Below are 27,924 nucleotides of genomic sequence, written 5' to 3'. Positions count from 1 at the left end.
TTTTGCCTTGTGGTGTAATTCGTTGAGTTCATAACATGTCATTTTATTGAATGTCTTTAAAACAAAACCTCTCACCTTGGCAATAAAAAACTGACAAAATAACTGGTGTATAAAAAGCCAGCGGCTTTTTCATCTTTACTCAACACTTTTATTAGATAAATGATTTTCAACAAAGAGGGAATGACAGAAAACAGACTTTTCCATTGCTCGGTAATCAGCTTTTTTTTAGTCAATTCCATAAGTTATTGGGTGAGCAAGAGAAAGCGGCTTGGAGTTAACACTGTATAAAAAAGGCTTGGCCCTCAGCACACAATATTATCTATCTAGAGTGATTGTAAGAAATCATCTTCACCGTTCTTAGCCCTGCACTGAAGGATTTTTACATGAAGAGATGGTTTCCTTGACACTGATCAAGCCTGTTCCTGGACTGAAAAGTGTCATAACATGATATTATATTTTATGGTATAATTATTCTAAAAAAAAAATCAATAAACCTTGTTACTCACACATTGACCATGGACAACAACAGTAAACACACCAAAGGACATCCATGGTAGATACTGAATGGACATATTCCACTCTTCCCACTATCTGGAAATACAAAACTTCTTAAACAATTCACATGTCGAACACATATAATTCTCTCTCTGTAGATAATTCAATAAATTGTAATTAAGTCTTTAGTGGTATACAGTATATCAATTTTTTCTTATTCGTTAACAACATTCATCTACATTCACAACTATTTGAATCCATTCCAAAGGGAGGGTAGTGGGAATGTCACTGAAGGTGTCAAAGAAAGAAATTAGCCAAAATACTTTTCACATAGTCACACAGTTTTTACTTTTGAGGCTTGTATGAGAAATCTACATTGCAATTTAGAATTTAAGAGACAACATACCAGAAAAGGGGATATCCGCTGTGCTTCTTTTAACATGCTCCTGAAATGCATGTGCTTACCAACCTAGCTTCCCTTCACAAAAACAACAGTTGGTTGATGATCCTTTTAACTTAATTTGTACTGTCAGACATTTTAGAGGAATCATAGCACTTAAAACCAGACAAAATGGAGGGAATCCAAACAAAGATGGCTACCACATGTGGAATGGGAATGGGAATAGAAAGTGGCCCCTATAGACCGTACTTTTGGAGTAGTTCGGACTGCCACTGCCTCTTGCGCTCAGGGAAAGCCTGTGGAATTTTGATGTTGTTAAAGTCCTGGATGCACTGCTTCATCTCTTCCTCTGCACTGGGTCTTTCCGTGTTCTTCTTCCTACTCAGGCCGCCCTCACGCCCCATCAGCGACTGGAAGAGCTCGCTGTTGCGTCGCTTATCCGGCAGCTGCATCCACTGCACTGACGAGCCCTTCTTGGAGGGTCGCCCCAGGGTGAGAGTGCTGGGCTGCCGGGAGACGGACTGGAGGGCTCCACAGGGGGCCACGGATCCCCCGCCGCCTCCCCCACCCAGGTTGGGACCATCCTGGGGTGAGGTGGCCTCGGAGTGGGTCTCGGAGCTGGAGGTGGAGAGCTCGTTGAGGGATGTGCCGCTCTCGCTGCCCTTGTCAGTGCCCAGTTTGTCCTGCTTGCGCTCCTCACAGTCTTGCTTGGGGGAGACGGTCTTCAATGCCGGCCCTGCCAAACAAACAGCAGAGAAACAAGGTCAGTCACATCTTGAGACACCGAGTGGGAGCACATGTGTATGACATGCTGCTGTTTTCCCCTAATTTCTCCATGAGTGCCCACAGCTTTTCCACTTATTTGAACTATTACAATACAGTAGAATACAATACCGTACATGCACACCTGATTCATCTTGTTAATTTGTTGACCTGTTGAATCAGGTGTGCTACAGTATTACTGGAATAGATCAAATAAGTGGAACAGCTGGGGCTAAACCATGATAGGTTAAGGAAACACTGTCAGAAATGCAGCTATCCAAGGTCTTGACTATTTGGCATACATTCTATCTATGCACAATCTTTCATATTTTCCATAAACTACTTAAATCAATGTATGCAAATACATTTCAGAAAAAAAAGATCTGAGTGAGAGACAAAAATAGTGAGACACAGACATGACTGTACGACGTAGATAAAATTGTCCCCCATAATACATCCTCTGCTATCTGAGAAAAATACATGATTGTACGATGTAGCTGCAAAGTGTCCCCCATAATACATCCTCTGCTATCTGAGAAAAATACATGATTGTACGATGTAGCTGCAGTGTCCCCCATAATACCTCCGCTGCTATCTGAGAAACAGACATGATTGTACGATGTAGCTGCAGTGTCCCCCATAATACATCCTCTGCTCTCTGAGAAACAGACATGATTGTACGTTGTAGCTGCAGTGTCTCCCATAATACATCCTCTGCCATCTGAGAAACAGACATGATTGTACGATGTAGCTGCAAAGTGTCCCCCACAATACATCCTCTGCTATCTGAGAAAGAGACATGATTGTACGATGTAGCTGCAAAGTGTCCCCCATAATACATCCTCTGCCATCTGAGAAACAGACATGATTGTATGATGTAGCTGCAAAGTGTCCCCCACAATACATCCTCTGCTATCTGAGAAAGAGACATGATTGTACGATGTAGCTGCAAAGTGTCCCCCATAATACATCCTCTGCTATCTGAGAAAGAGACATGATTGTACGATGTAGCTGCAAAGTGTCCCCCATAATACATCCTCTGCTATCTGAGAAAGAGACATGATTGTACGATGTAGCTGCAAAGTGTCCCCCATAATACATCCTCTGCTATCTGAGAAACAGACATGATTGTACGATGTAGCTGCAAAGTGTCCCCCATAATACATCCTCTGCTCTCTGAGAAACAGACATGATTGTACGATGTAGCTGCAAAGTGTCCCCCATAATACATCCTCTGCTATCTGAGAAAGAGACATGATTGTACGATGTAGCTGCAAAGTGTCCCCCATAATACATCCTCTGCTATCTGAGAAACAGACATGATTGTACGATGTAGCTGCAAAGTGTCCCCCATAATACATCCTCTGCTCTCTGAGAAACAGACATGATTGTACGATGTAGCTGCAAAGTGTCCCCCATAATACATCCTCTGCTATCTGAGAAACAGACATGATTGTACGATGTAGCTGCAAAGTGTCCCATGGGGAAAAACAAAACAAACAAAAACATCCTCGATAGATTTCTCCACACAGTAGTAGTCGTTATGGGGGACACTTTTCACAACTTTAGTGGGCTTTTGTGTTGGCTATCTTAAATCTTCCAGTCTTGCATTGTAAGAACATGAGATAATATGTGCCCATTCTTCCACTACTATTCTCATGTTACATAATTCACCCCCAAGGTAGAACAGTCAGAGTTGGAAACACGACCACAACAGTTAGTCAGGCAACAAGCTAATGTAATGAGAAATGCTCTTAGCTGAGCCAATCTCTCTCCCTCTCTCTCCGCACGCTGCAGACCCAAGGCATTAACAAGAACGGTTACAGTAAGAAGGCTAACGGCTCTCAGCACCCAGCATGAAATCCCTGTCAGTGGAGCACTAAAAAGTGCACCCAAGTGTTAAGTCAGTATGTTAAACTAAAAGGAGTTCAGCTGAGTTGCAAGCAGTGAGAGCAGTTGGCCTTTGCTCCCTGGCTGTGACAAACAGCTTCCTCAGCAACAACTGCTAAAGATTGAACCAGGAACTATGTTCTCCATCATTTGCAGTTACTCTATACTGCATGAATCAATTGATGCATTTTGAAGAAGTCAACCATTGAGGAAGGACCATTGCTTTAAAACCATTGAAGCATAGTACAGTGCATTACAAAATAATTGCCTACCCATAGTACGTTGAAATGTTTTTGACCAAAACATCACAGTTGCAGAAAATAATAAATAGATAATGTCACGCAACATTTTCATTGTCAGCTGATTATGCACTGTAATTTACTGTAAAAACATTGAAATACACATTTGTAGAAAATAAATAAATCACTTAAATAACATTGTTTGTTGTTTATTTTTCCTAAATAGTATCCGAGAGCTGCCCAGTTCTCCGGTTGGCCTGTCAATAAAACACTGCCTCTGATTGGTGATAAAATTGCAAGCTCCAGGTCTGAGGGTACCAGGAGTCCATTAGACCTCAGCAAGCACGCCCCTTACTGGGTTCTAAATCAGCTCAGCGTGACATAAGATTTGCCGGCTAGCTGACTACATAAGATGATCCTGGGAGCAAGAAATGAGCCACTCATTAATACTGTTGACTATTGATTGCCATACATAACCATACATACTTACTGCTTGTTAATGTGTTATAGGCCCCCAATGTAAACATCCATAAAGCCTTTATAACAGTTTTATAAGACATACCAGCATTTGACAACAGATGTGCCTGTCATCTATAGCACACATCATAACAAGCTTCATGACATCTTTTGCCATTGTTCATAATATTAATTCCAGCCTATGGCAGATAAATGTCTTATGTTGCTGCTATAAAGGCTTTATGAATGCATACATAGGGGGCCTATGAATCTCTGGTCCCACTTTGAAGGACGTTCAGCTTATAAAGGCTTCATAAAGCCTTCCTAAGCACTACATAAATGTGCTGCAAAGCATCTATAACTGTATGTCATGCTTTATAAAGGGTTCATAGTCACATGACACCTAATCTCGTTCCCAGACACTTCTGCCCAAATGCGCGGAAGGGCTGGTTGACCAACACATCAAACAAGGTCTTCATGAGTTAGGGTTAGGTTTAAAATAACATTTTAAGAAGATAAATTGTTGAAGTGGGCAGGGTTTAGCAATAATTATGACTTTTTGACTGTGTTAAGTAGTGACAATGACAAATACTTTACTCAGTAAGGTCACTCCTACAGAATTCAATGGTCACTCTCACTATGGTCAACTTTGAATGGTTGATATCCAAGGCTTATAGTATCTACTGTGTGTGCAATAGCCTGGAGACGACGTTACACCAAGAAACACTTACCTTGATGAAGGCCCCTAATCTAAAATCATTTGTAAGTGTCTTTCTTCTGGAACCAAGTTACATGTTCCTCAGCACACAACCACGCACAAAACAAAAACGAGCCATACTGTGCACTACTGGACCCAGTCAGGTCTTTGACAACATTATAACGAGCGCTACCATGGAGTGTTGGACCCAGTCATGTCTTTGACACAACAATATAACAAGCCATACCGTGGGGTCCTGGGCCCAGACAGGTCTTTGACACATTCACCCACTCCCCCGCTGAAAGATCAGCCACAAACTGTTGGCACCATTGTTAACGGGTTGTAATCAAGCCCTGGTCTCCAGCATGGGAACAGCAGAGGAATAGTCTCAGATTGGACTGTTCAAATCATCTTGGTTCCGAAACACACACATACACACACACACTTTGCAGGTCCATCAACCCATCTAAATACCTCTCACACACCACAGTAACCTGTTGATCATGAGAGAACCTTCAGAAATCAGCAGAACGTTAAAAGCCTATTTATCGACACTTTACGTGGTGTCCATTAATACTTTGTTTGAAATGAGACACATTCGGTCATTCATAACACATCCATAAAGATTCTATATCACGTGGCACTGTGCTTACTATAAAGTCTAAAGGAATTATCATTAACTGCTCAAATAAATAAATATTAAAGACCAGTTTAAACCATATTTCCTTTTATTTCTTCTTTTTTAAACAATACAAATACATTCAGTTTAAAAAAGTCCACTAATGCAATTACATTGAATATTACACTGTGAATAGTGTAGCTTGTCCCTGAGCTGGCTGACAATTGGTTCTTGCTTCTCTGCCTGCTGGAGGTACTGCATGTTGGTTCCAACCTAACAACAAAGAAAGTTGTCAGGCCTGTTAGCTAGCTAGCAATTGCTGTGAAGTCACCGAAATTATTTGATCTAACGATTGAGGTAGCTTTGTAATCTAACTCAACACATATAAATACTACAAACAAATTTAAATGACAACAAATAAAGGTTTATTTACTAGTTTGTCACTGTCCAGTGGCACCACAAGTGGGCATTTGATTTGCTAGCTCATTATATGTGAGTTTACTGCGCTATCGAAACACCGCTAACCAAATAGGGCATGCACACTGAAACAAAGGCAGCTACAAGCAAAAATCAACGTTTCTTAGATTTTTCCCAGACCTCAAAAGTGGTCACCTGTTTTGATTTAAGCATTGCTGTGAACACAGAAAATCCAAGAATATCCAAATATGTTGTTTTTCTATTAAAAAAAGTGTGAAAAAAATGGAAAAAACTGAAAATTCGAAACCTGGAAAAACAAAAGGAGAATATGGGAAAAAATGGAATTATGCAAAAGATAAATACAGATTTGAAAGGGCCCTACCAATGTTTTTTGCTGTGCATGACTGCACTTTAGAGTGCGTGTCAAACTGCCGCGCAGCATTTTGTTGTAAGTTGAGGTCAAGTCCAATATTGACTATGCACCCAAGAGGGAAAGAGGTTGGGCCAACCTAGAAAGGGTTTAGAGTAATACAATTACATTTATCCAAATCGACTTACAGTCAAGGGTGCATACATTTTTACACATGGGTGGTCCCGGGAATCTAACCCACTATCCTGGTATTGCAATGCTTTACCAAGATGCATGACAAGGTAATGAATGCTTTGTGAAGCATCAGTTTAATATGATTTATAAAGCCTTTATTAAGCAGTGGGTTATGTCACATTTGACATTGATGGTTATGTCACACATTTATTCCACATTTATAAACCTTTTATAGAGCATGACCTACTGTACGGTTATAGATGCTTTGTAACACATTCATGTAGCACTTATGAAGGCTTCATGAAGCGTTTAAAACCTGGACGTCATTTAAAGCTGAACCAAATCTCGTAATGGTTACCAAAGCTTCATACTGTCGCGGCAGTTAGCGACTCCCACCAATTTAACACAGTGAAAGATGATTGACAGTAAGATGTGAGAGAGATGGATGGTTATCTTGCAGCAGCTTTCATTTTATAGGATGTTGTCAATCATGACAGTCTCTGAGATTGCCTATCAGAACATAACATCAGGTGGGCAGGCCTAGCTATTTCATCAACTGGATTCTTCTGCTGAAGCTGTTGCTATGGTCAAAAGAGGAGTTTATTAGGCAAATGTCATCAGAAATGGGCTAAAAATCAATCCCATTTTCACAGCAGGAAAATAGAAATCTTACTGAGCCTCATATTTCGCTAATTAGCTTAATTGTGATAAATTAGAGCATGTTTATGAGGTGAAATAACGATAAAGATATCCCTCTAGTGGTGTGGGGGCTGTGCTTTGGCAAAGTGGGTGGGGTTATATCCTTCCTGTTTGGCCCTGTCCGGGGGTGTCCTCGGATGGGGCCACAGTGTCTCCTGACCCCTCCTGTCTCAGCCTCCAGTATTTATGCTGCAGTAGTTTATGTGTCGGGGGGCTAGGGTCAGTTTGTTATATCTGGAGTACTTCTCCTGTCCTATTCGGTGTCCTGTGTGAATCTAAGTGTGCGTTCTCTAATTCTCTCCTTCTCTCTTTCTCTCTCTCGGAGGACCTGAGCCCTAGGACCATGCCCCAGGACTACCTGACATGATGACTCCTTGCTGTCCCCAATCCACCTGGCCGTGCTGCTGCTCCAGTTTAAACTGTTCTGCCTTATTATTATTCGACCATGCTGGTCATTTATGAACATTTGAACATCTTGGCCATGTTCTGTTATAATCTCCACCCGGCACAGCCAGAAGAAGACTGGCCATCCCACATATGCTCTCTCTAATTCTCTCTTTCTTTCTTTCTCTCTCTCAGAGGACCTGAGCCCTAGGACCATGCCCCAGGAATACCTGACATGATGACTCCTTGCTGTCCCCAGTCCACCTGACTGTGCTGCTGCTCCAGTTTCAACTGTTCTGCCTTATTATTATTCGACCATGCTGGTCATTTATGAACATTTGAACATCTTGACCATGTTCTGTTATAATCTCCACCCGGCACAGCCAGAAGAGGACTGGCCACCCCACATAGCCTGGTTCCTCTCTAGGTTTCTTCCTAGGTTTTGGCCTTTCTAGGGAGTTTTTCCTAGCCACCGTGCTTCTACACCTGCATTGCTTGCTGTTTGGGGTTTTAGGCTGGGTTTTTGTACAGCACTTTGAGATATCAGCTGATGTACGAAGGGCTATATAAATACATTTGATTTGATTTGATTTGATTTGAAATAACTAATGCTGACAGTAAAAGGGTGTCTTTTTGTAGCATAGGTATTTTGTGATGTCCCACAGAGCAGGTTTGTTGTAGAATGGTTTTGATTAAATACAACTCCTGGTTTTATAGCATCAGAACATGAGGCAGCATTTCAGCAATCCCAATTATGTCTGTGTACAATATGTCTCAAATATTAAACATACAGAGACAACGCTACTACACCCCGCTACCCACTGCACATCTAAACAAAAACAACACAACAATTATCTACATAAACAACAGCAGCGGTGGCTTGTGTTCAAATGTCAGCCACCCTTGGGGTTTGTGTGGGTCACAGCATATTAGAAAACACATGCAGGCTGCGAATCAGTGATTTACCTCAAAGGCATCGTAATGCAAAGGCTTCCAATTTGGTTTACTATCTCACTAATAGGAACAGCAGCCCAGCTCCCAGGGACGCCACACATCATGGAATCCTGAGTGACTACAATTCACAAAGACTGCCTCTGCCACAGAAACACATGACATAGTATTTAGATCCTAGATCACTCATCCCACAATGTAGTTTCTTAGTGTGGAGAGAGATGTTTCTACCTCAAGAAAAACTGGGAATTACAGCTCTCTTTTTCTCTGATACACATGCTAATGCAGGGGCTTTCTCCCCCAAAAATGACTGTGGATTAAATTGTATCACAAGAACATAGAGGTAACTACCAAAATAAAGGGAACATCAAGTGTCTTAATAGGGTGTTCGGCCACCACGAGCTGCCAGAACAGCTTCAATGAGCCTTGGCAAAAATTCTACAAGTGGCCTTAAACCATGCCAGGAAATGCACCCCATTCCATAACATATACTTTGTATCCTTAATTTACTCAAGTCTTTCCTTTATCTTGGCAGTCAGCAGTATGCCTACAGTTGAGAAGGCTGCAATTTGGGAAGTAGGCAAGCCAAATATAGAACAGCTTGCTGTGTTGTGGCTATAGAGATATAATCCATAGAAGGATTTGTAACCTCTTACCCTGGCACTTTGACTGTTAAACTCATGGGTACACGAGCAACGCCTGCCAGTCTTGATTTGAATGGGAACTGCCATCTATGGATTATATGTGTATGGTCGGTTGTGGCTGCAGTTTTCCTTTTGTAAATTTCTAAATACAATTGTGCGAAAAACATAGTTTTAAAAGCAAATGCTGCTGAATAGAGAAGACTAATAATCGAACCAATGGAAACCATTTTGAATCAACAGCAGCACTGTTTTTCAAAGTAGCTTATTTTGAGTTAGGCTATTGCCATGATGAGGACGTCGGTGCCTATGGCTTCATCTTCATCATTAGGTGAGTCAGTGTGCCACCGAAAAATGTATTTAGTAGCCTACTCTATATACACTGCTCAAAAAAAAAGGGAACACTTAAACAAAACAATGTAACTCCAAGTCAATCACACTTCTGTGAAATCAAACTGTCCACTTAGGAAGCAACACTGAGTGACAATACATTTCACATGCTGTTGTGCAAATGGAATAGACAACAGGTGGAAATTATAGGCAATTAGCAAGACACCCCCAATAAAGGACTGGTTCTGCAGGTGGTGACCACAGACCACTTCTCAGTTCCCATGCTTCCTGGCTGATGTTTTGGTCTCTTTTGAATGCTGGCGGTGCTTTCACTCTAGTGGTAGCATGAGACGGAGTCTACAACCCACACAAGTGGCTCAGGTAGTGCAGCTCATCCAGGATGGCACATCAATGCGAGCTGTGGCAAGAAGGTTTGCTGTGTCTGTCAGCGTAGTGTCCAGAGCATGGAGGCGCTACCAGGAGACAGGCCAGTACATCAGGAGACGTGGAGGAGGCAGTAGGAGGGCAACAACCCAGCAGCAGGACCGCTACCTCTGCCTTTGTGCAAAGAGGAGCAGGAGGAGCACTGCCAGAGCCCTGCAAAATGACCTCCAGCAGGCCACAAATGTGTATGTGTCTGCTCAAACGGTCAGAAACAGACTCCATGAGGGTGGTATGAGGGCCCGACATCCACAGGAGGGGGTTGTGCTTACAGCCCAACACCGTGCAGGACGTTTGGCATTTGCCAGAGAACACCAAGATTGGCAAATTCGCCACTGGCGCTCTGTGCTCTTCACAGATGAAAGCAGGTTCACACTGAGCACATGTGACAGACGTGACAGAGTCTGGAGACACTGTGGAGAATGTTCTGCTGCCTGCAACATCCTCCAGCATGACCGGTTTGGCGGTGGGTCAGCCATGGTGTGGGGTGGCATTTCTTTGGGGGACCGCACAGCCCTCCATGTGCTCGCCAGAGGTAGCCTGACTGCCATTAGGTACCGAGATGAGATCCTCAGACCCCTTGTGAGACCATATGCTGGTGCAGTTGGCCCTGGGTTCCTCCTAATGCAAGACAATGCTAGACCTCATGTAGCTGGAGTGTGTCAGCAGTTCCTGCAAGAGGAAGGCATTGATCCTATGGACTGGCCCGCCCGTTCCCCAGACCTGAATCCAATTGAGCACATCTGGGACATCATGTCTTACTCCATCCACAGACCACCAGTCTGTGGTCTGTTGCACCACAGACTGTCCAGGAGTTGGCGGATGCTTTAGTCCAGGTCTGGGAGGAGATCCCTCAGGAGACCATCCACCACCTCATCAGGAGCATGCCCAGGTGTTGTAGGGAGGTCATACAGGCACGTGGAGGCCACACACACTACTGAGCCTCATTTTGACTTGTTTTAAGGACATTAAATCAAAGTTGGATCAGCCTGTAGTGTGGTTTTCCACTTTAATTTTGAGTGTGACTCCAAATCCAGACCTCCATGGGTTGATAAATTTGATTTCCATTGATAATTTTTGTGTGATTTTGTTGTCAGCACATTCAACTATGTAAAGAAAAAAGTATTTAATAAGAATATTTCATTCATTCAGATCTAGGATGTGTTATTTTAGTGTTCCCTTTATTTTTTTGAGCAGGGTATATACACTACCGTTCAAAAGTTTGGGGTCACTTAGAAATGTCCTTGTTTTTGAAAGAAAATCAATTGTTTTGTCCATTTAAAATAACACCAAATTGATCAGAAATACAGTGTAGACATTGTTAATGTTGTAAATGACTATTGTAGCTGGAAAAGGCATATATTTTTATGGAATATCTACATAGGCGTACAGAGGCCCATTATCAGCAACCATCACTCCTGTGTTCCAACGGCACGTTTATCATTTTAAAAAGGTCTAATTGAGCAATAGAAAACCCTTTTGCAATTATGGTAGCACAGCTGAAAACTGTTCTTCTGATTAAAGAAGCAATAAAACTGTATTTCTGACCAATTTTATGTTGATTTTTTACAGCTGATTTTTTATTTTAACAGAGGCCCATTATCAGCAACCATCACTCCTGTGTTCCAGTGGCACGTTAGCTAATCCAAGTTAATCATAATATACCCCCCAAAAATTGGACCCTGCTAAAATAGGTTCCCCATATGCAGGGTTGGGGAGTAACGGATTACATGTAATGGAATGCAAAAAAACGGTAACTGTAATCCGTTAAATTACCAGCAAAAATATTGTAATCAGATTACAGATACTTTTTTAAACTAGATGATTACTTTGAGGATTACTTGTAAATTCCGATTTTTTTTTTATTACCCTTCTCTGTTTTCTCAATGACATTCAAATCAGCATTCAAAAAAGGCGCAAGTTTAAGTTTGTTCCACCTGAGCGAGTCTGACCACAAGTCAGGGACCACTATGATGACACACCAAATGTGTTTGATGGATCACAGGACAAGAGCAGGTATAGGCTTTTGTAGGCTACAGTCCAAGCTATGTCTTCCAATGGTGCGAATGCTGTCGGCATCCAAAGATTATCCAATTTGAATAAACACTTAGAGGTAAGGATGACAGCCGTGGTTTAGTCTACGGCGACAGGGATATCACTTATTATTGATATCTACATAGTGCATTAATGTGAATCACACTGCTGATCTTTCATTTCGCTTTTTGCGCCTTACAGATTGTGGTTGTAATCTAAAAGTAACAGAATGTAATCAGATTACGTTACTGAGTTTGGGTAATCCAAAAGTTACGTTACCAATTACAATTTTGGACAGGTAAATTGTAACATTTATAAAGTAATCTACCCAACCCTGCCCATATGTGGAAATCCTACAAACACATCTGCTCAACTATAGCCTATGGCACATGGTTAATATCTCTCTCTCTCTCTCTCTCTGTCTCTCTCAGCAATTTTTTAATTGAATCGAATCGTTGCCAGATTTGGTTTTACCGTCTTTCTCTGCTCTCACTGGTACCAACGGGAAAATAATACAATAGACTGCAGAGAGGGTCAGTCGATGTAGAACGTTCCCTGGGCCTTTAAAAAAGCAGAGAATGTTCTGTCCCACTGTCTCCCATCTGATTTGAAAATAGAGCATAAATAACTTACTCTCAATGCTTAGACAACTAAAGTCAAGCTAATAGAGTGTCCAGTAGAGTTAGAGCCAGTACATCAGAGGAGAAAATGCAACTCCATTAGACGAATAGCATGTCATAAGAGGAGTAAGGCCCTCCCTTTGAGTTCTTCTTCACCTCTTCCATCTTGTTCGACAAAGGCTTTGTCAGAAATGGCATCCTATGCCCTATGTGTAGCCCATAGGGCCCCTGTCAAAAGTAGTCCACTATGTAGGGAATAGGAAGCCATTTGGGTGACAGACAAAATTATCCCTTCAGAAAATGTGCCGTCCTCGCTTTTCAATAGGGACAAGTGGAGTTCAGGTGAATAGAGAAATCAAGGTTTACTACCTCACTAAGAGAAAGCCTCTATTACTGTACAGCCAAGCAGTCATCAATGGGCTTTTGTGTGGGATGGTTCTTGAAGGATCTTGGCACACTCTCTGAAGCAGATGGTAGTCTATCTCGATAAGGCTTAGGGATGCTGTTCAATCAAAACCACATTACAGTATTAAATCAGGAACATAGAGTGTTAACATACCTTCATATAACTCAAATAAAAATGCAGAATGGTTTGTGGTACTGTAATTAATAGCAAGTAGAGCACTCTACGGTAGATGTTCCAGTTTTCTGAACAAGAGTAGTATGTGCATAGGCAGTAGTGTTATTGGATAGCAGCTATTTTGGTTAAAGTTTTTATTAAATGATTGTTTTACCTACTGGCTACTGTGGTTGAATGCACCTCTGGATAAGAGCATCTGCTAAATGACTGAAGTGTAAAATAAAATATAGTGCATGTAATCAAAGACGCATAGATATTTCTATAGCAGGTTTGATAAAACTCAGCCATGAGAATAATATTTTGGGCCAACTGACACATTTTAGCTACTTCTGTAACACTTGATATGTTTGCATATGGCTTTCCTAACGCTGTCAGTAAGGTAATACAACACCTTGGTAAAGCTTGCATAACACATAGTAAAACCTAATAACACTACCACAACCAATGAAAACAATTATTCAACTGTTTATTTAGTCTCATGCTTTAGGACATAGGGTTATCTTAATAGGAAAGGACAGCTGTCATGTCAATCAGAACAGTGTTACAGCAATACGTACAAAACCACACCTAAATCAAAGTGTCCGAGATTCACATCCAAGGACAAACTGGTGATCTACTATTGAACTGAGTCCAATCTCAACCCTCCCAATAAAGGGTCTTGTTTCCTATAGCTCTCCCATGTAACTCCCTGCTGAGTCTTCGTGTTTCAGATCGATTCTCTGGGACAGTCTTTGTCAGGGTTGCACAATAATCATTGAGCCCTGGGGACAGTGGAGACAGGCTAACCAGGTGGGTATCAGTCAGTATTGAAATAGGACAACTGATGCCACCGCCCTTCTCCGATGACATTGGGACATTGAGAATGTAAAGGACATAAAAATAAAATGGTAGGCCAATTTGTTTTGTAACTTTGAGGAACAGCACTGACTCAGCTAATTATGGGCCAAAGGTAGATAAAAGGTTGGTGAAAGGTTTGATAATCACATAAGTACAATAATACAAGTCAGTGATTCATAGTACAGATGTAGGATCTTAATTTGATCCCTTTTGTTTCTGCAAATTTTACTGCACAGCGGGAAATGCAAACTTGTAGTATATTCTAGGTTTAAAAAGTCTTCTAAAGTTTGTAATTTCCACTTTAAAATGTCATTCTTGATTTGAATATAATGCATATAATACTTGATTTGCATATAATGACAGCATGATTCCTTGGTTAAGAAGCACTTGACACTTTAAAAACCTTTCAGACCAGCTTCTACAAATGGACACCGCATCCAAAAATAGCCCCGGTGACAAGTGAGATATGCGAGAAAGCACACCAACGGCTAAGCAAGACATCTATTATCTAATCAAGTGTTGAACAAATCATTATATAAGTGCTCCCGATAACGCTTCATTGAGTGCACAGCTAAGAAATGGAGGCAAATTACAGTACTTGTAGATGTGCGCTAAGAATGAAAGGTGCAATTATGTTGAAAAGCCAGTGGTGAATCTTAATAAGAAGGTAGGAAAGCTTAGCTGAATGCTCTCAGTACAACAGTTGGCCATCCTGAGAGATGTAAAATAATGGAGGGCCAGTAGAAGGCACTCTTTCCTCGGATAAAAAAAAGATCACAATGTCCCAGGGCAATGATTGGGGACATTGCCCTGTGTAGGGTGTTGTCTTTCAGATGGGAAGTTAAAGGAGTGTCCTGACTCTCTTTGGTCACTAAAGATCCCATGGCACTTATCGTAAGAGTAGGAGCGTTAACCACTGGCTAAATTCCCAATCTGACCCTTATACCATCATGGCCACCTAATCATCCCCAGCTTCCAATTAGCTTATTCATCTCCCCTCGTCTCCCCAGTAACTATTCCCTAGGTCGTTGCTGTAAATGAGAATGGGTTCTCAGTCAACTAAGGGTAAAATATGGGTTCAAATAAATAAAAACATTGTGTTTGAGATTTGGGATGAAGTGAATGTTTTGAAAGAAATATTGTGGATAATATATCACAGTAATTACATTTGCGTAATGGTTGAAATAAAGAGATATGACATGAAAAAATTGTAGATAACAGACTTCTATAGCAGGAATAAAGAACACAAATATAGAGATATAATGATTTTAAAGATGGTCAGAATGTTTAGTCCACCTGACTAATTCATTGAATAGAGGCAAAGTATCAAAAGGGAAAGCAGAGGCCTCATCTAGAGACTGAAAAAATGGAGCAGGTTTTGGCCTTTGTCAAGTGAAAAGGGATTTGAGAAAAGAAGGAGTTGAGTGTGATACCAATCTATAATTGAAATGCAGGTCTTCCTATCTCTCAGCGGGTGAGTTGGGGAAAGAAAGGAAGTGTATGGAATAAAAAAAACGGATGAAGATTCTGTAGCGGTGATGGCCATGGGGAAATGGCTTTAGCCTAAACAGAGACAGAGCAGGAGCATGGCCAAGCCTTAGGGCACAACATACAGGTTGTTTCTGTACTTCAGCACGATAGACATTATGTTGAATACATGTCTGTCAGTGAAGACTGGTGTATTGAGGAAGAGGAGGATGGTTTTATCCTCCTATTTGAGAATTTGAATTTCACTTGCAGTACATTCTCAGCAAGGTGTTTCCAGACAGGTAGGTGGCAGTTAACTTTTGAAGTACTATGGTCCAACATTTATCTTACACAGATTAAAGACTAAAGCCGCCTGTAATCTGTAAATCAATGTGCACATGTACTCTCTGGTAGCAATGGCTATCGAAACAAGTTCAAATCCTGCTAGTAAACATCCAATTCCAATGAAAGCACTAAGCACTAATGTGTTCACGCATAGGCTCACAACCTGTGTTGTAGTGGAAGTCTGGGGGAGCAGATGGCCTCACAAGCTAGTATTCTCTCTGGGGGCAAAACAATGTCCTAGAAATAATGCACATGGAAATGGTGTAAACATATTGTGTTCACTCATGCTTCCCTCTCCTAATCTTGCACATGGAACATCCCCATCTGTGTCCATTTTCATGGTCCGGTAGAGTCCACAATGACTCTACTACTTGGTCATGACTACTTACATTCCTGGTGTCTATCTGGACTTAAACGACAGGCAAAGTGGCTGCCGCCACTGTCATTATCTTTCAGGCGTGTTATCGGACAGCTTTCTGCCTAATTAATGAGACTTAGGCGGATAAAGACCATCGTAGTCGACTGGCATTTGCTTGATAAAAATCTCCAGCGCTTAAAATTAGAATTTGGTATTTCGTTGTTCAGCAAAATGGCAGCTCCGACACTTGTTTTGGTATGCAGCTGAGAACTCTCCTGTTGTTCTCTCTCTCAATTCCATGGTATAAACGATCCTATTGTTCTCCTTCTCTCTTTCAAGGACAATTCCAAAGGACAACAATAGCTAATCAAATGAGCTGTTGGGAATTGGGATTATTTGTTTTGCATGGAGAATCAACTACCTGTCTCAGAGCCCACCCTGAATGCTTATCTAAATTAATGAAAGGGATTGCAAGCCTTATTTAGTTGAGAAACCGCATTGCCACACAAAGCAGGAAAAACCCTGTAGGTTTGTTATCTACAGAAGACGGCCATATAATCTCATTCAACGCTTGGGAGAATGCATCATTCACTTCGCAATGTTGATGAGCGGGGGAAATGGTGTGAAGTTTAGGGAGTGAGCGAACGGAAGAGAAAGCCAACTTCCCACCTGGTGGCCTGCCCGCCTGTCACCTGACCTCAGACGAAATCCATCATTTGGCTAGTCGTGCCGGGAGTCCCACCACATTTGTCATTGTCCCAGGGTTGCATCTGTGACATTTAAACGATTACCCTCTCAATCAATAACGGTTATGTTGAAGAATGTCACTGCATAAAACAACCTTCTCTGTCATGCCTCTAGGTCGGTGTTTGTTGGCGTTTTGCTTGGCATGGCAGAAAAAAAATGAGTATCAAAATAAAATCTGCATGCAAATCGTACTGTGTCACGACAGTTCTAGGATGCGCTCTGCAAAACTCAGACCATAAGGCAATAGATTAACATTTTGGTTTTCTGTTTGTCTTAAATCGACTTAACAGTCCAAAATCACAGTTTGTAAGATGCTTTTAGACCCCAAAAGTAGTCTGCTGTCATGATGAACCCAGGTCCCATGCCATCGTGATGAACCCAGGTCCCATGCCATCGTGAGGAACCCATGTCCCATGCCATCATGATGAACCCATGTCTCACACCATCATGATGAACCCACGTCCCTCACCATCATGATGAACCCAGGTCCCACACCATCATGATGAACCCACGGCCCACACCATCATGACGAACCCACGTCCCACACCATCATGACGAACCCACGTCACACACCATCATGATGAACCCATGTCCCACACCATCATGATGAACCCAGGTCCCACACCATCATGATGAACCCACGTCCCATACCATCATGATGAACCCACGTCCCACACCATCAATAGTGTAGATGCAGCTATGCACCAAATAAAATCTGGAGATATGTGGTGCTCATCTTTTCCATTGATTTGGAGATTGAGCATATAGCTGAATCAACACAACACATGGCCTGGAACGTGGGCTTATCTCAAAATGTTTAAGGTCTGAAAACATCTGGTGCGTCATTCCTCCTTTAACTGACATCTCTGATGTGAGGGAATTATTTTTTCTTCTTGTTGGAACTTTGCTAGCAGACTCTTCAGGACTATGAATCAAACAAGAACTCTAACCACCCAAACTGTATTGAAAATAAATGTGTTGAAGACATATCAATGATAAAATGAAGGACATTAATATAGCTGAAGAACATAGGCCTAATGTGCAGTACATATTTGAGAACAGATTTGAGAACTGTTCGCAGTGTGCAGTATATGTAGGGTTGTAGATAACAATGGGCTGTGATAGGGACCGACTAGGGGTTTTCACTCCCTGTATATCCCTGGCAAAGATGTTTACCTCCTCAGAAGTAATTGAACATGATGATTTGTTGAGCAAAAGTGTGTGTGTGTGTGTGTGTGTGTGTGTGTGTGTGTGTGTGTGTGTGTGTTCGTATGTGCAAAGTCTCTGTGAGATAGCAGAGTGTATGAGGAAAATCTACAACCAAATAAAGGGGAGCTAGACTAAACGGTTATGTCTGCAAAAAGATGATAATGAGATAATTGTCTTTAAAATTCCAAACCCTCATTGGTTTGAATGGTGTCAGCTATTTTTATCTATTATTATTTTGACCTTAATAACATCAATTGGGGTATTTAGAGTACTATATAGGTAGAGAACATAGAACAGAACGAGGCTATGTCAGTTACTAAATGTTGACAAAAATGCAGATAGAACCAAGCTCTTGAAAAGCCTATGCGTTTTATCTAAGAATACAATGTCAAGAATAAGTTTGCATTATGCTGGAGCATGGAGCATGATTCAAAATAAAACAATATGGCACAAATATTGCAATACTGCACACAAAATATTGCACAATTTCACATATGTATTCTAGTTTATTGCCAACGTTTCTGTCTATTGACCTTCTTCAGACCAGAGACATTGGCAATCAATATTTTGGGTCTGAGAAACAAATTGTGAAATTGCTAAACCATAACAGCATGTATAATGTATTAATGCATGGTAAGGTGCATGGTAAGGGACATGGTAAGAGTCATGGTAAGGGGCATGGAAAGGGACATGGTAAGAGTCATGGTAAGGGGCATGGTAAGGGACATGGTAAGAGTCATGGTAAGGGGCATGGAAAGGGACATGGTAAGAGTCATGGTAAGGGACATGGTAAGAGTCATGGTAAGGGGCATGGAAAGGGACATGGTAAGAGTCATGGTAAGGGGCATGGTAAGGGGCATGGTAAGGGGAATAGTAAGGTGTTGCAGTCTGGTTCAGGAATAAAGGCTACAAGTCTATAATGCCTGAGTTGGGATGGATGTTTCAGTGTTGGAAAAAGCTTTCTTATTGAATGCTTTCAAGTCTGGTAAATGCTAAACTTAATGGTTTGGAAAATGTAAAGCTTTTAAAGTGATACTGCGATATTCTGTCAATTAAGCTTTTCTACTTACCTAGACTCAGATGAACTCTTGGATACTATTTGTATGTCTCTGGGTGCAGTACGAAGGAAGGTAGAGGTAGTTACACAAGGCAATGCTGACTAGTGTTAATGAATGGACGTCTACAGGTACGGTGGGGTAAGCTAGAGGCTAGGTTGCCAGAATCTCGCAGTATCTCTTTAACATGGTTAAATGGAGCTGTTCGACATCATGGTCATTGCTTCCTAGTTTAATTTTACGTTTAGTGTACAAAACATGAAGAAGACCTGCTCTTTCCACATAGACTGACCAGGTGAAAGCTATGATCCCTTATTGATGTCACTTGTTAAATCCACTCCAATCAGAGTAGATGAAGGGGAGGAGACAGGTTAAAGAAGGATTTTTAAGCCTTGAGACAATTGAGACATGGGGTGTGTATGTGTGCCATTCAAAGGGTGAATGGGCAAGACAAAATATTTAAATGCCTTTTAACAGGGTATGGTGGTAGGTGAACGGCACACTGGTTTGTGTCAAGAACTGCAATGCTGCTGGGTTTTTCACACTCAACAATTTCCAGTGTGTATCATGAGTGGTCCACCACCCAAAGGACATCCAGCCAACTTGACACAACTGTGGAAACATTGGAGTCAAAATGGGCCTGTGGGATGCTTTCAACACCTTGTAGAGTCATTGCCCCAATGAATTGAGGCTGTTCTGATGGCAAAAGGGGGTGCAACTCAATATTAGGAAGGTGTTCTTAATGTTTTGTATGGTCAGTATATATCTTAGACAATATTGTCTCTCTTGTCTTTTTAGACTTTTCTTGCCATTAAATGTCAAGCTGGAAAGGGACCAATCACCACCTTTTCCATAAATGATCTATACAGAGCAAGTTTAGAGCTAATACAGTGCATTAGGAAAGTATTCAGGCTCCTTGACCTTTTCCACATTTTCTTATGTTACAGCCTTATTCTAAAATGGATTAAATTGTTTTTTCAATCTCATAATTCTACACACACCCCATAATGATGACTTAAAAACAGGTTTTTAGAAATGTTGGCAAAGTATTCAGACCCTTTACTCAGTACTTTGTTGAAGAAACTTTGCCAGCGTTTACAGCCTCAAGTCTTCTTGGGTATAATGCTACAAGCTTGGCACACCTGTATTTGGGGAGTTTTTCCCATTCTTCTCTTTTGGGGAGTTTTTTCCATTCACCCACACCTTGTGGGTGGGGGCAATGGTTAAAAAAATGGAAGAAGACTAGTATTTTGTAGTAGAATTCCTCATTGTACAGTTTATAGGAATATTTCACGATGTTGCCAAAAATGTTTAAGACTTATTGTTTCCCTTCAATAAAATGCATTCAAAACTACTTTCAGCACATTTCTGCTACTTTCTTAGGCTATACAAGTGCTATCTCTTGCTAAAAAAAATGTATGTTTACACCTATGCCGTACCTTTAGCAATAATAATAATAATAAACCTCTACTTTAGTAAAGAAAACAATTATGTCAGGTGTGTTCAATAATAATGAATGGTGTCCACTAATTAAATGCAGTTTTTCCGCATTGTGAAGAGGGAAAACCCAGATATTTTTGTGATTTTTGTGAAGTTTGTGATGAATGACAGGTTGTTTTCATGCAAAATAGATTTGGGGTTTAAAATTCAATTTAGCTGCTTCATTTTAGGGGTTTAGTGTAGGCTGATCATTTTTTGTACCCTTAAGACAAGGGGAGTATACAGAATGTTAAGACTACACAAGGGTTAATGTGCCTTTTGGCAAACTTCAAGTGGGCTGTCATGGTCTGTCATATGCCTTTTACTGAGGAGTGGCTTCCATCTGGCCACTACCATAAAGGCCTGATTGGTGGAGTGCTGCAGAGATGGTTGTCCTGCTGGAAGGTTCTCCCATCGCCACAGAGAAACTCTAGAGCTCTGTCAGAGTGACCATCAGGTTCTTGGTCACTTCCCTAATCAAGGCCCTTCTCCCCTGTTTGCTCTGTTTGGCCGGGCGGCCAGCTTTAGGAAGAGTCTTTGTGGTTCCAAACTTCTTCCATTTAAGAATGATAGAGGCCACTGTCACTGCACTGTCAACTGTTGGAGGCACACCTTTCCAAATAATGTCCAATCATTTGAATTTACTACAGGTGGACTCCAATCAAGTAATCGAAACATCTCAAGGATGAACAATGGAAACAGGATGCAAATAGGATGCAAACAGGATGTAAATTAGATATCTCCGTTTTTTCAATTTTAGAATAAGGCTGCAACGTAAGAACATTTTGAAAAAGTCAAGGGGTCTGAATACTTTCCGAATGTACTGTATATCTGTGTTGAATTGGATATTGTAGTATAGAATACATTTGAAGCATAAATACGGTATATTCATAATGTGCCAACAAACAATGTGCCTGCACAACTTTTTTTTTACATGGTTAATATAATATAAATATAATATAAATGATTCATTTTTATTACGCTATTGTTGTAATTTAATATTCTGTAACATGCCACTATGGTACCTATAGGCTTATCTAGCATTTTCATGTCGTGAAAAGTGTATCAAATTATCTTTAGAACAACAACAGAATGCAATTAACACACATGTTGAGGAGTTAGCTGATCTTTAAGCATAATAGCAGCTCAATGCTTATACTGTATTCAACAGGGGGAAAATCTGCTTGTTATGGCAGTGATGTTCCAACATCGCACAGGAATTAAAGCTTGATCCCTCATAAATATCAATACAATGCCATGTTGCAGAGAAGCTAATGAATTATGCAAGACCCAAGCAGGATCACACAGGCGGATCACCTTCAGCGGAGAGAAGTGAGAAGTGTGTACAACACTGCCAACACGTCCATCGAGAGGAGGAAAAGTTTAGATGAAAATAACCCAATCGAAACAGCCTCCTCAACCTCTGAGCCAGACAGGCATTTGTCAGCGGCTACCGTTGACCTCGAGTTCCTCGGATGCACTTTTGCTTCGTCACCCCATCCATTACCCCCCTGCATATTCACACCCTCTAGCACTTTCAAAAGTGTTAAACAGTACCATGTGCCTTCACAGGGAGTGGGGTAAGATGCATTGATATGTCAGATATGTCACCCCCCACCAATGGAGTGTTCTCGCATACTCTCCATGTGTTATGTTGGCATCTGTGCTTCCTTAAAAATAAAACACCTCCCATGGAAGATTTTTAGACGATGCCTCTGAGCCCTCTCTGCCATATCTTGGCATGATAGAGCTACTTTTCACAAACTATCTTTTTTCTTGAATGTTAGCAACGGTTTGGACTCATTCTCCATTGGTCTATTTCAAGAATTTTACTCCATAAAAAAATCTAACTGTGTATTCTGTTGTAAATGTCATTGATCTTGTACTGACTCCATTGCTTGAAAAGGAAACAAAATAATATCTTGGTGGTGTATTAACAAAACTGAAATATATTCTGTGCTTCTTCATCTCGTCTTAGAATGAACAGACAAAATCAAGCCTCCCCCTCTCCTGTCAAAGCCTTCACGTCCAAAGGGACTAAATTCTTCGTTACCAGCAGGGACATGTGACCGGGAGAGTGAAAAAGGGTGACAAGTCAGGGAGCAAAATGTCTTGAACTGTATACGGTCAATATATAGACTGGCCATTTTGTCTTCATTAACACCTGTGCAGGCATAGAAACACACATGCAGACTCAAAGACACACACACACACACACGCCCCTATTTCTCATGATTTATTTGTATTGATTAGACTGTTCCAATCTGTTTAGATTTGCCTGACCTTATGCACTTCCTTGGTTGTTTCCCCCCCATTTCATTCCCTATTCCCCAGACACACCTCACACCTCACCCCCAGACACACTATACCAAAACGTTGACTTTTCCACATTTTGTTAAGTTAATCTTATTCTAAAATGTATTAAATTGTTTTTTCCCCCCTCATCAATCTACACACAATACCCCATAATGACAAAGCAAAAAATGTTTTTTATACATTTTTGCAAATGTTTTACAAATTAGAAAACAAAAATACCTTATTTACATACAGTGGCTTGCAAAAGTATTCACCCCCTTGGCATTTTTCCTATTTTGTTGCCTTAGAACCAGGAATTAAAATAGATTTTTGGGGGGTTTGTATCATTTTATTTACACAACATGGCTACCACTTTGAAGATGCAAAATATTTTATATTGTGAAACGAACCAGAAATAAGACAAAAAAAGTACAATTAAAGCAATTACAGCTACAAATCTCTTGGGGTATGTCTCTATAAGCTTGGCACATCTAGCCACTGGGATTTTTACCCGTTCTTCAAGGCAAAACTGCTCCAGCTCCTTCAAGTTGGATGGTTTCTGCTGGTGTACAGCACTCTTTAAGTCATACCACATATTCTCAATTGGATTGAGGTCTGGGCTTTGACTAGGCCATTCCAAGACATTTAAATGTTTCCCATTAAACTACTCAAGTGTTGCTTTAGGAGTATGCTTAAAGTCATTGTCCTACTGGAAGGTGAACCTCTGTCCCAGTCTCAAATCTCTGGAAGACTGTAACAGGTTTCCCTCAAGAATTTCCCTGTAATTAGAGCCATCCATCATTCCTTCAAATCTGACCAGTTTCCCAGTCCTTGCCGATGAAACACAGCATGATGCTGCCACCACCATGCTTCACTGTGGGGATGGTATTCTCGGGGTCATGAGAGGTGTTGGGTTTACACCAGACATAGCGTTTTCCTTGATTGCCAAAAAGCTCAATTTTAGTCTCATCTGACCTTTGTACCTTTTTCCATATGGTTGGGTAGTCTCCCACATGGCTTTTGGCGAACACCAAACATGTTTGCTTATTTTTTTTCTTTAAGCAATGTCTTTTTTTCTGGCCACTCTTTCGTAAAGCCCAGCTCTGTGGAGTGTACAGCTTAAAGTGATCATATGGTCAGATACTCCAATGTCCGCTGTGGAGCTTTGTAGCTCCTTCATGGTTATCTTTGGTCTCTTTGTTGCCTCTCTGATAAATGCCCTCCTTGCCTGTCCTGTGAGTTTTGTTGGGCAGCCCTCTCTTGGCAAGTTTGTTGTGGTGCCATATTTTTTATCAATGGATTTAATGATGTTCCGTGGGATGTTCAAAGTTTCGTATATGTTTTATAACCCAACACTGATTTGTACTTCTCCACAACTTTGTCCCTGACCTATTTGGAGAGCTTCATGGTGTCACTTGCTTGGTGGTTCCTCTTGCTTAGTGGTGTTGCAGACTCTGGGAGCTTTCAGAACAGGTGTATATATACTGAGATCATGTGACAGATCATGTGACACTTAATTAAAGCCCACCTGTGTGCAATCTAACTAATTATGTGACTTCTGAAGGTAATAAGTTGCACCAGATCTTATTTCGGGGCTTCACAGCAAAGGGGGTGAATACATATACACGCACCACTTTTCCGTTTTTTTTCATTCCACTTCACCAACTTGGACATTTTTTAAAATGTCCAATACATGAAATCCAAATAAAAATCCATTTAAATTACATGTTGTAATTCAACAAAATAGGAAAAGCTCCAAGGGGGATGAATACTTTTGCAAGTCCCTGTAACTATTCAGACGCTTTCCTATGAGATTCAAAATTGAGCTCAGGTGCATCCTGTTTCCATTGATCATTCTTGAGATGTTTCTACGACTTGATTGGAGTCCACTTGTGGTAAATTCAATTGATTGGACATGATTTGGAAAGGCACACACCTGTCTATATAAGGTCCCATGGTTGACAGTGCATGTCAGACTAAAATAAACAAGCCATGAGGTTGAAGGAATTGTCCGTAGAGCTCTGAGACAGGATTGTGTCGAGGCACAGATCTTGGGACAGGGACCAAAACATTTCTGCAGCATTGAAGGTCCCCAAGAACACATTGACATCCATAATTCTTAAATGGAAAAGTTTGGAACCCCCAAGACTCTTCCAAGAGATGACCGCAGTCAGGGAGGTGACCATGAACCCGATGGTCACTCTGACAGAGCTCCAGAGTTCCTCTGACCATGAACCTTCCAGCAGGACAACCATCTCTGCAGCACTCCACCAATCAGGCCTTTATGGTTGACTGGCCAGACGGAAGCAACTCCTCAGTAAAAGGCACATGACAGCCTGCTTGAAGTTTGCCAAAAGGCACCTAAATGACTCTCAGATCATGAAACAAGATTCTCTGGTCTAATGAAACCAAGATTGAACTCTTTGGCCTGAATGCCAAGCGTCATGCCTGGAGGAAACCTGGCACCATCCCTACAGTGAAGCATGGTGGTGATGGCAGCATCATACTGTGGGGATGTTTTTCAGTGGCAGGGAGGGATAAACTAGTCAGGATCAAGGGAAAGATGAACAGAGCAAAGTGCAAAGAGATCCTTGATGAAAACCTCCTCCAGAGCTCTCAGGACCTCAGAATGGGGCTAAGATTCACATTCCAACAGGACAATGACCCTAAGCACACAGCCAAGACAGCGCAGGATTGGCTTCGGGACAAGTCTCTGAATGTCATTGAGTGGCCCAGCCAGAACCCGGACTTGAACCCGATCGAACATTCCTGGAGATACCTGAAAGTAGCTATGCAGCCACGCTCCCCATCCAACCTGACATAGCTTGAGGGGATCTGCAGAGAAGAATGGGAGAATCTCCCCAAATACAGGTGTGCCAAGCTTGTAACATCATACCCAAGAAAACTCGAGGCTGTCAAATTGCTGCCGAAGGCATATCAAAAAAGTACTGATTATAGGGTCTGAATACTTATGTAAACATGATATTTCAGTTTAAAATGTTTAATAGATTTACAGAAATTTCCAAAATGTGGAAAAAGTCAAGGGGTCTGAATACTTTCCAATTGCACTGTATCTACAGCCCTCAAGAAGTTTTTGGTCCTTCAATCATTCTTCTTACAATGAAACTGTATGTTACTCTCACACACCTTTCCCTTTAATCTATTCTCTCTTTTACCTACCTGCTGTGATTTGGAAAACATTTCCAACTGATGAGAGAACCAGGGAGGGTGGGGCAGTCCCACATTCTTTACGTAATTTATGAGCTTTATTGAAGAGATAGAACAGTGTTTGAAAGACGGGGAAGGGTGAGTCAAAGGGCAGTGGGCCCGTGTTCAAACCCATGCTGACTCTAGCATCCATGTTTGCCGGGGTCAGGGGCCGTCATTGCTGGACCACACAGGAAGGGTATTCTCAAGGAAAGTGCAGAAGCTGGTAATGGGATTACTTTGAACCACAGAGCGAGAAGGCTATTATTTACCTTCAATAGCATGTACAATCCAAGTCAGAAAAGGTAGGCAATTCGTTCAATCTTTCCAAATGTAAAGAAAAATGTTACACAATACTTCTAAAACCTGAGAAAACATGTTGGACCCACCTATCCAATATGTATGTTAATGAATGGGTGAGAAGTCACTTACTGAAGAAGATGTACTCCGTGTAGCTGCTCCAGATTTTGTCGTCCCTGTACTGGTTGACAAAAGCGGCTGTTCCCGTGGAGTTACACGCCACCATTGTAAAGCCCACCTCAGAAAGCCGGTCAAATGCCTGCTCCAGGTAGGTGAACTTGAGGTAAAAACGCGAAGTGTACTTCTCCGGCGGCCTGTCGGGGTCCCGGCTCTCGTTCAGTGTTTCCCCAAACACCTCTTTGGCCAGGGCGATGCGTCCGCACACCATGATCCGTGCCACGCGTCGGAACTTGGCGTCGGCTTGGTTGTCTCGCACTGTAGTGTAGGAGCCCCTGTAGCCGATGGTGATGAACCCTGACCTCTTGTCTGAGGAAGTCGAGGTTCGACCTGTGGGGTACTCGCTGCTTTGCGAGCTCTCCTCGATGTCGCTGTGGCAGCCCTCATCGTTCATGGAGCCCTGCTTGGAACCTACGCGGGGCCCCAGGAGGCGCAGCAGCTCGCCCAGCTGGAAGTGCTCAGCCTCCCGCTGCAGACGCTCGCGCTCGGGAAAGTGGTCGGGCAGCACCAGCTGGCGGTCTCGCAGGAAGTCCAGCACGTAGCGGAACAGGAAGCCATCGCGGTCGATGAAGAATCGACCTCGGCTGTCCCTCGGCAGCTCCAGCGGTGGGCACCGGGCGAACATGGCATGCAGGGTGGTGTCGGGCACACTGACCAGGGTAGAGCGCTTGGTGACGTACACCTGGCCACCCACATTTAGCTCCACCACCTCTGGGTTCGGGGGCGGGGCCGGGGCGGACACCTCGGTGATGGGCAGAATGGTTTCCTTCATGGCCATGGTCCCGTAGTTCCACCAGGATATAGAGCGAAATCAAACACCTCCCCTTCCAAACTCATTAAGGTATAGATCCTCTCAAACAAGCTCAGTGAAGAGCAAGAGAAGAAAAAGGTCCCAAAAGAATCAACAGCGGTCACCAAGGAGTTCACAGCATAGCCGGTGCTGAAGTTTGAAAGAGACAGAGGACTACATCCCTGCTGTTAGAATTAGCTGAGGAGAGAGAGAGAGAGAGAGAGAGAGAGAGAGAGAGAGAGAGAGAGAGAGAGAGAGAGAGAGAGAGAGAGAGAGAGAGAGAGAGAGAAAGAGAGAAAAGATGGAGACAGTGCATCCGTTCCCCCAGCCACTGTCACCTCACTAATGGAGAGAGCAAATGCCAGGAGAGAGCGATATAGGAGAAAAAAATCCCTCTGAGCGACTCCCAGCATCATTTGTCCAGAGTCTGGGGGAAACCATGATGACATAATCCTCTGT

At 42.0% G+C, this 27,924-nt stretch overlaps 1 protein-coding gene across 1 annotated transcript; it reads right to left on the bottom strand.

Annotated features, from left to right (window-relative positions):
- Positions 1 to 103: 103 nt before the first annotated feature.
- Positions 104 to 27,924, bottom strand: LOC110488954 (BTB/POZ domain-containing protein KCTD8-like). Its single transcript, XM_021561446.3, has 2 exons — positions 26,631 to 27,924; positions 104 to 1,631 (listed from the first exon to the last, which is right to left on the bottom strand). Exons 1-2 carry the CDS (start codon positions 27,451 to 27,453, stop codon positions 1,132 to 1,134), a joined length of 1,323 nt encoding a protein of 440 aa, XP_021417121.1. The 5' UTR covers positions 27,454 to 27,924; the 3' UTR covers positions 104 to 1,131.

Source organism: Oncorhynchus mykiss, chromosome 14 (genome assembly GCF_057628025.1).
Source record: "Oncorhynchus mykiss isolate SJ-2025 chromosome 14, ASM5762802v1, whole genome shotgun sequence".
Classification (NCBI taxonomy): Eukaryota; Metazoa; Chordata; class Actinopteri; order Salmoniformes; family Salmonidae; genus Oncorhynchus; species Oncorhynchus mykiss.
Note: the sequence above shows the minus strand (reverse complement) of the source record. Positions and strands in the feature narration are given on the sequence as shown.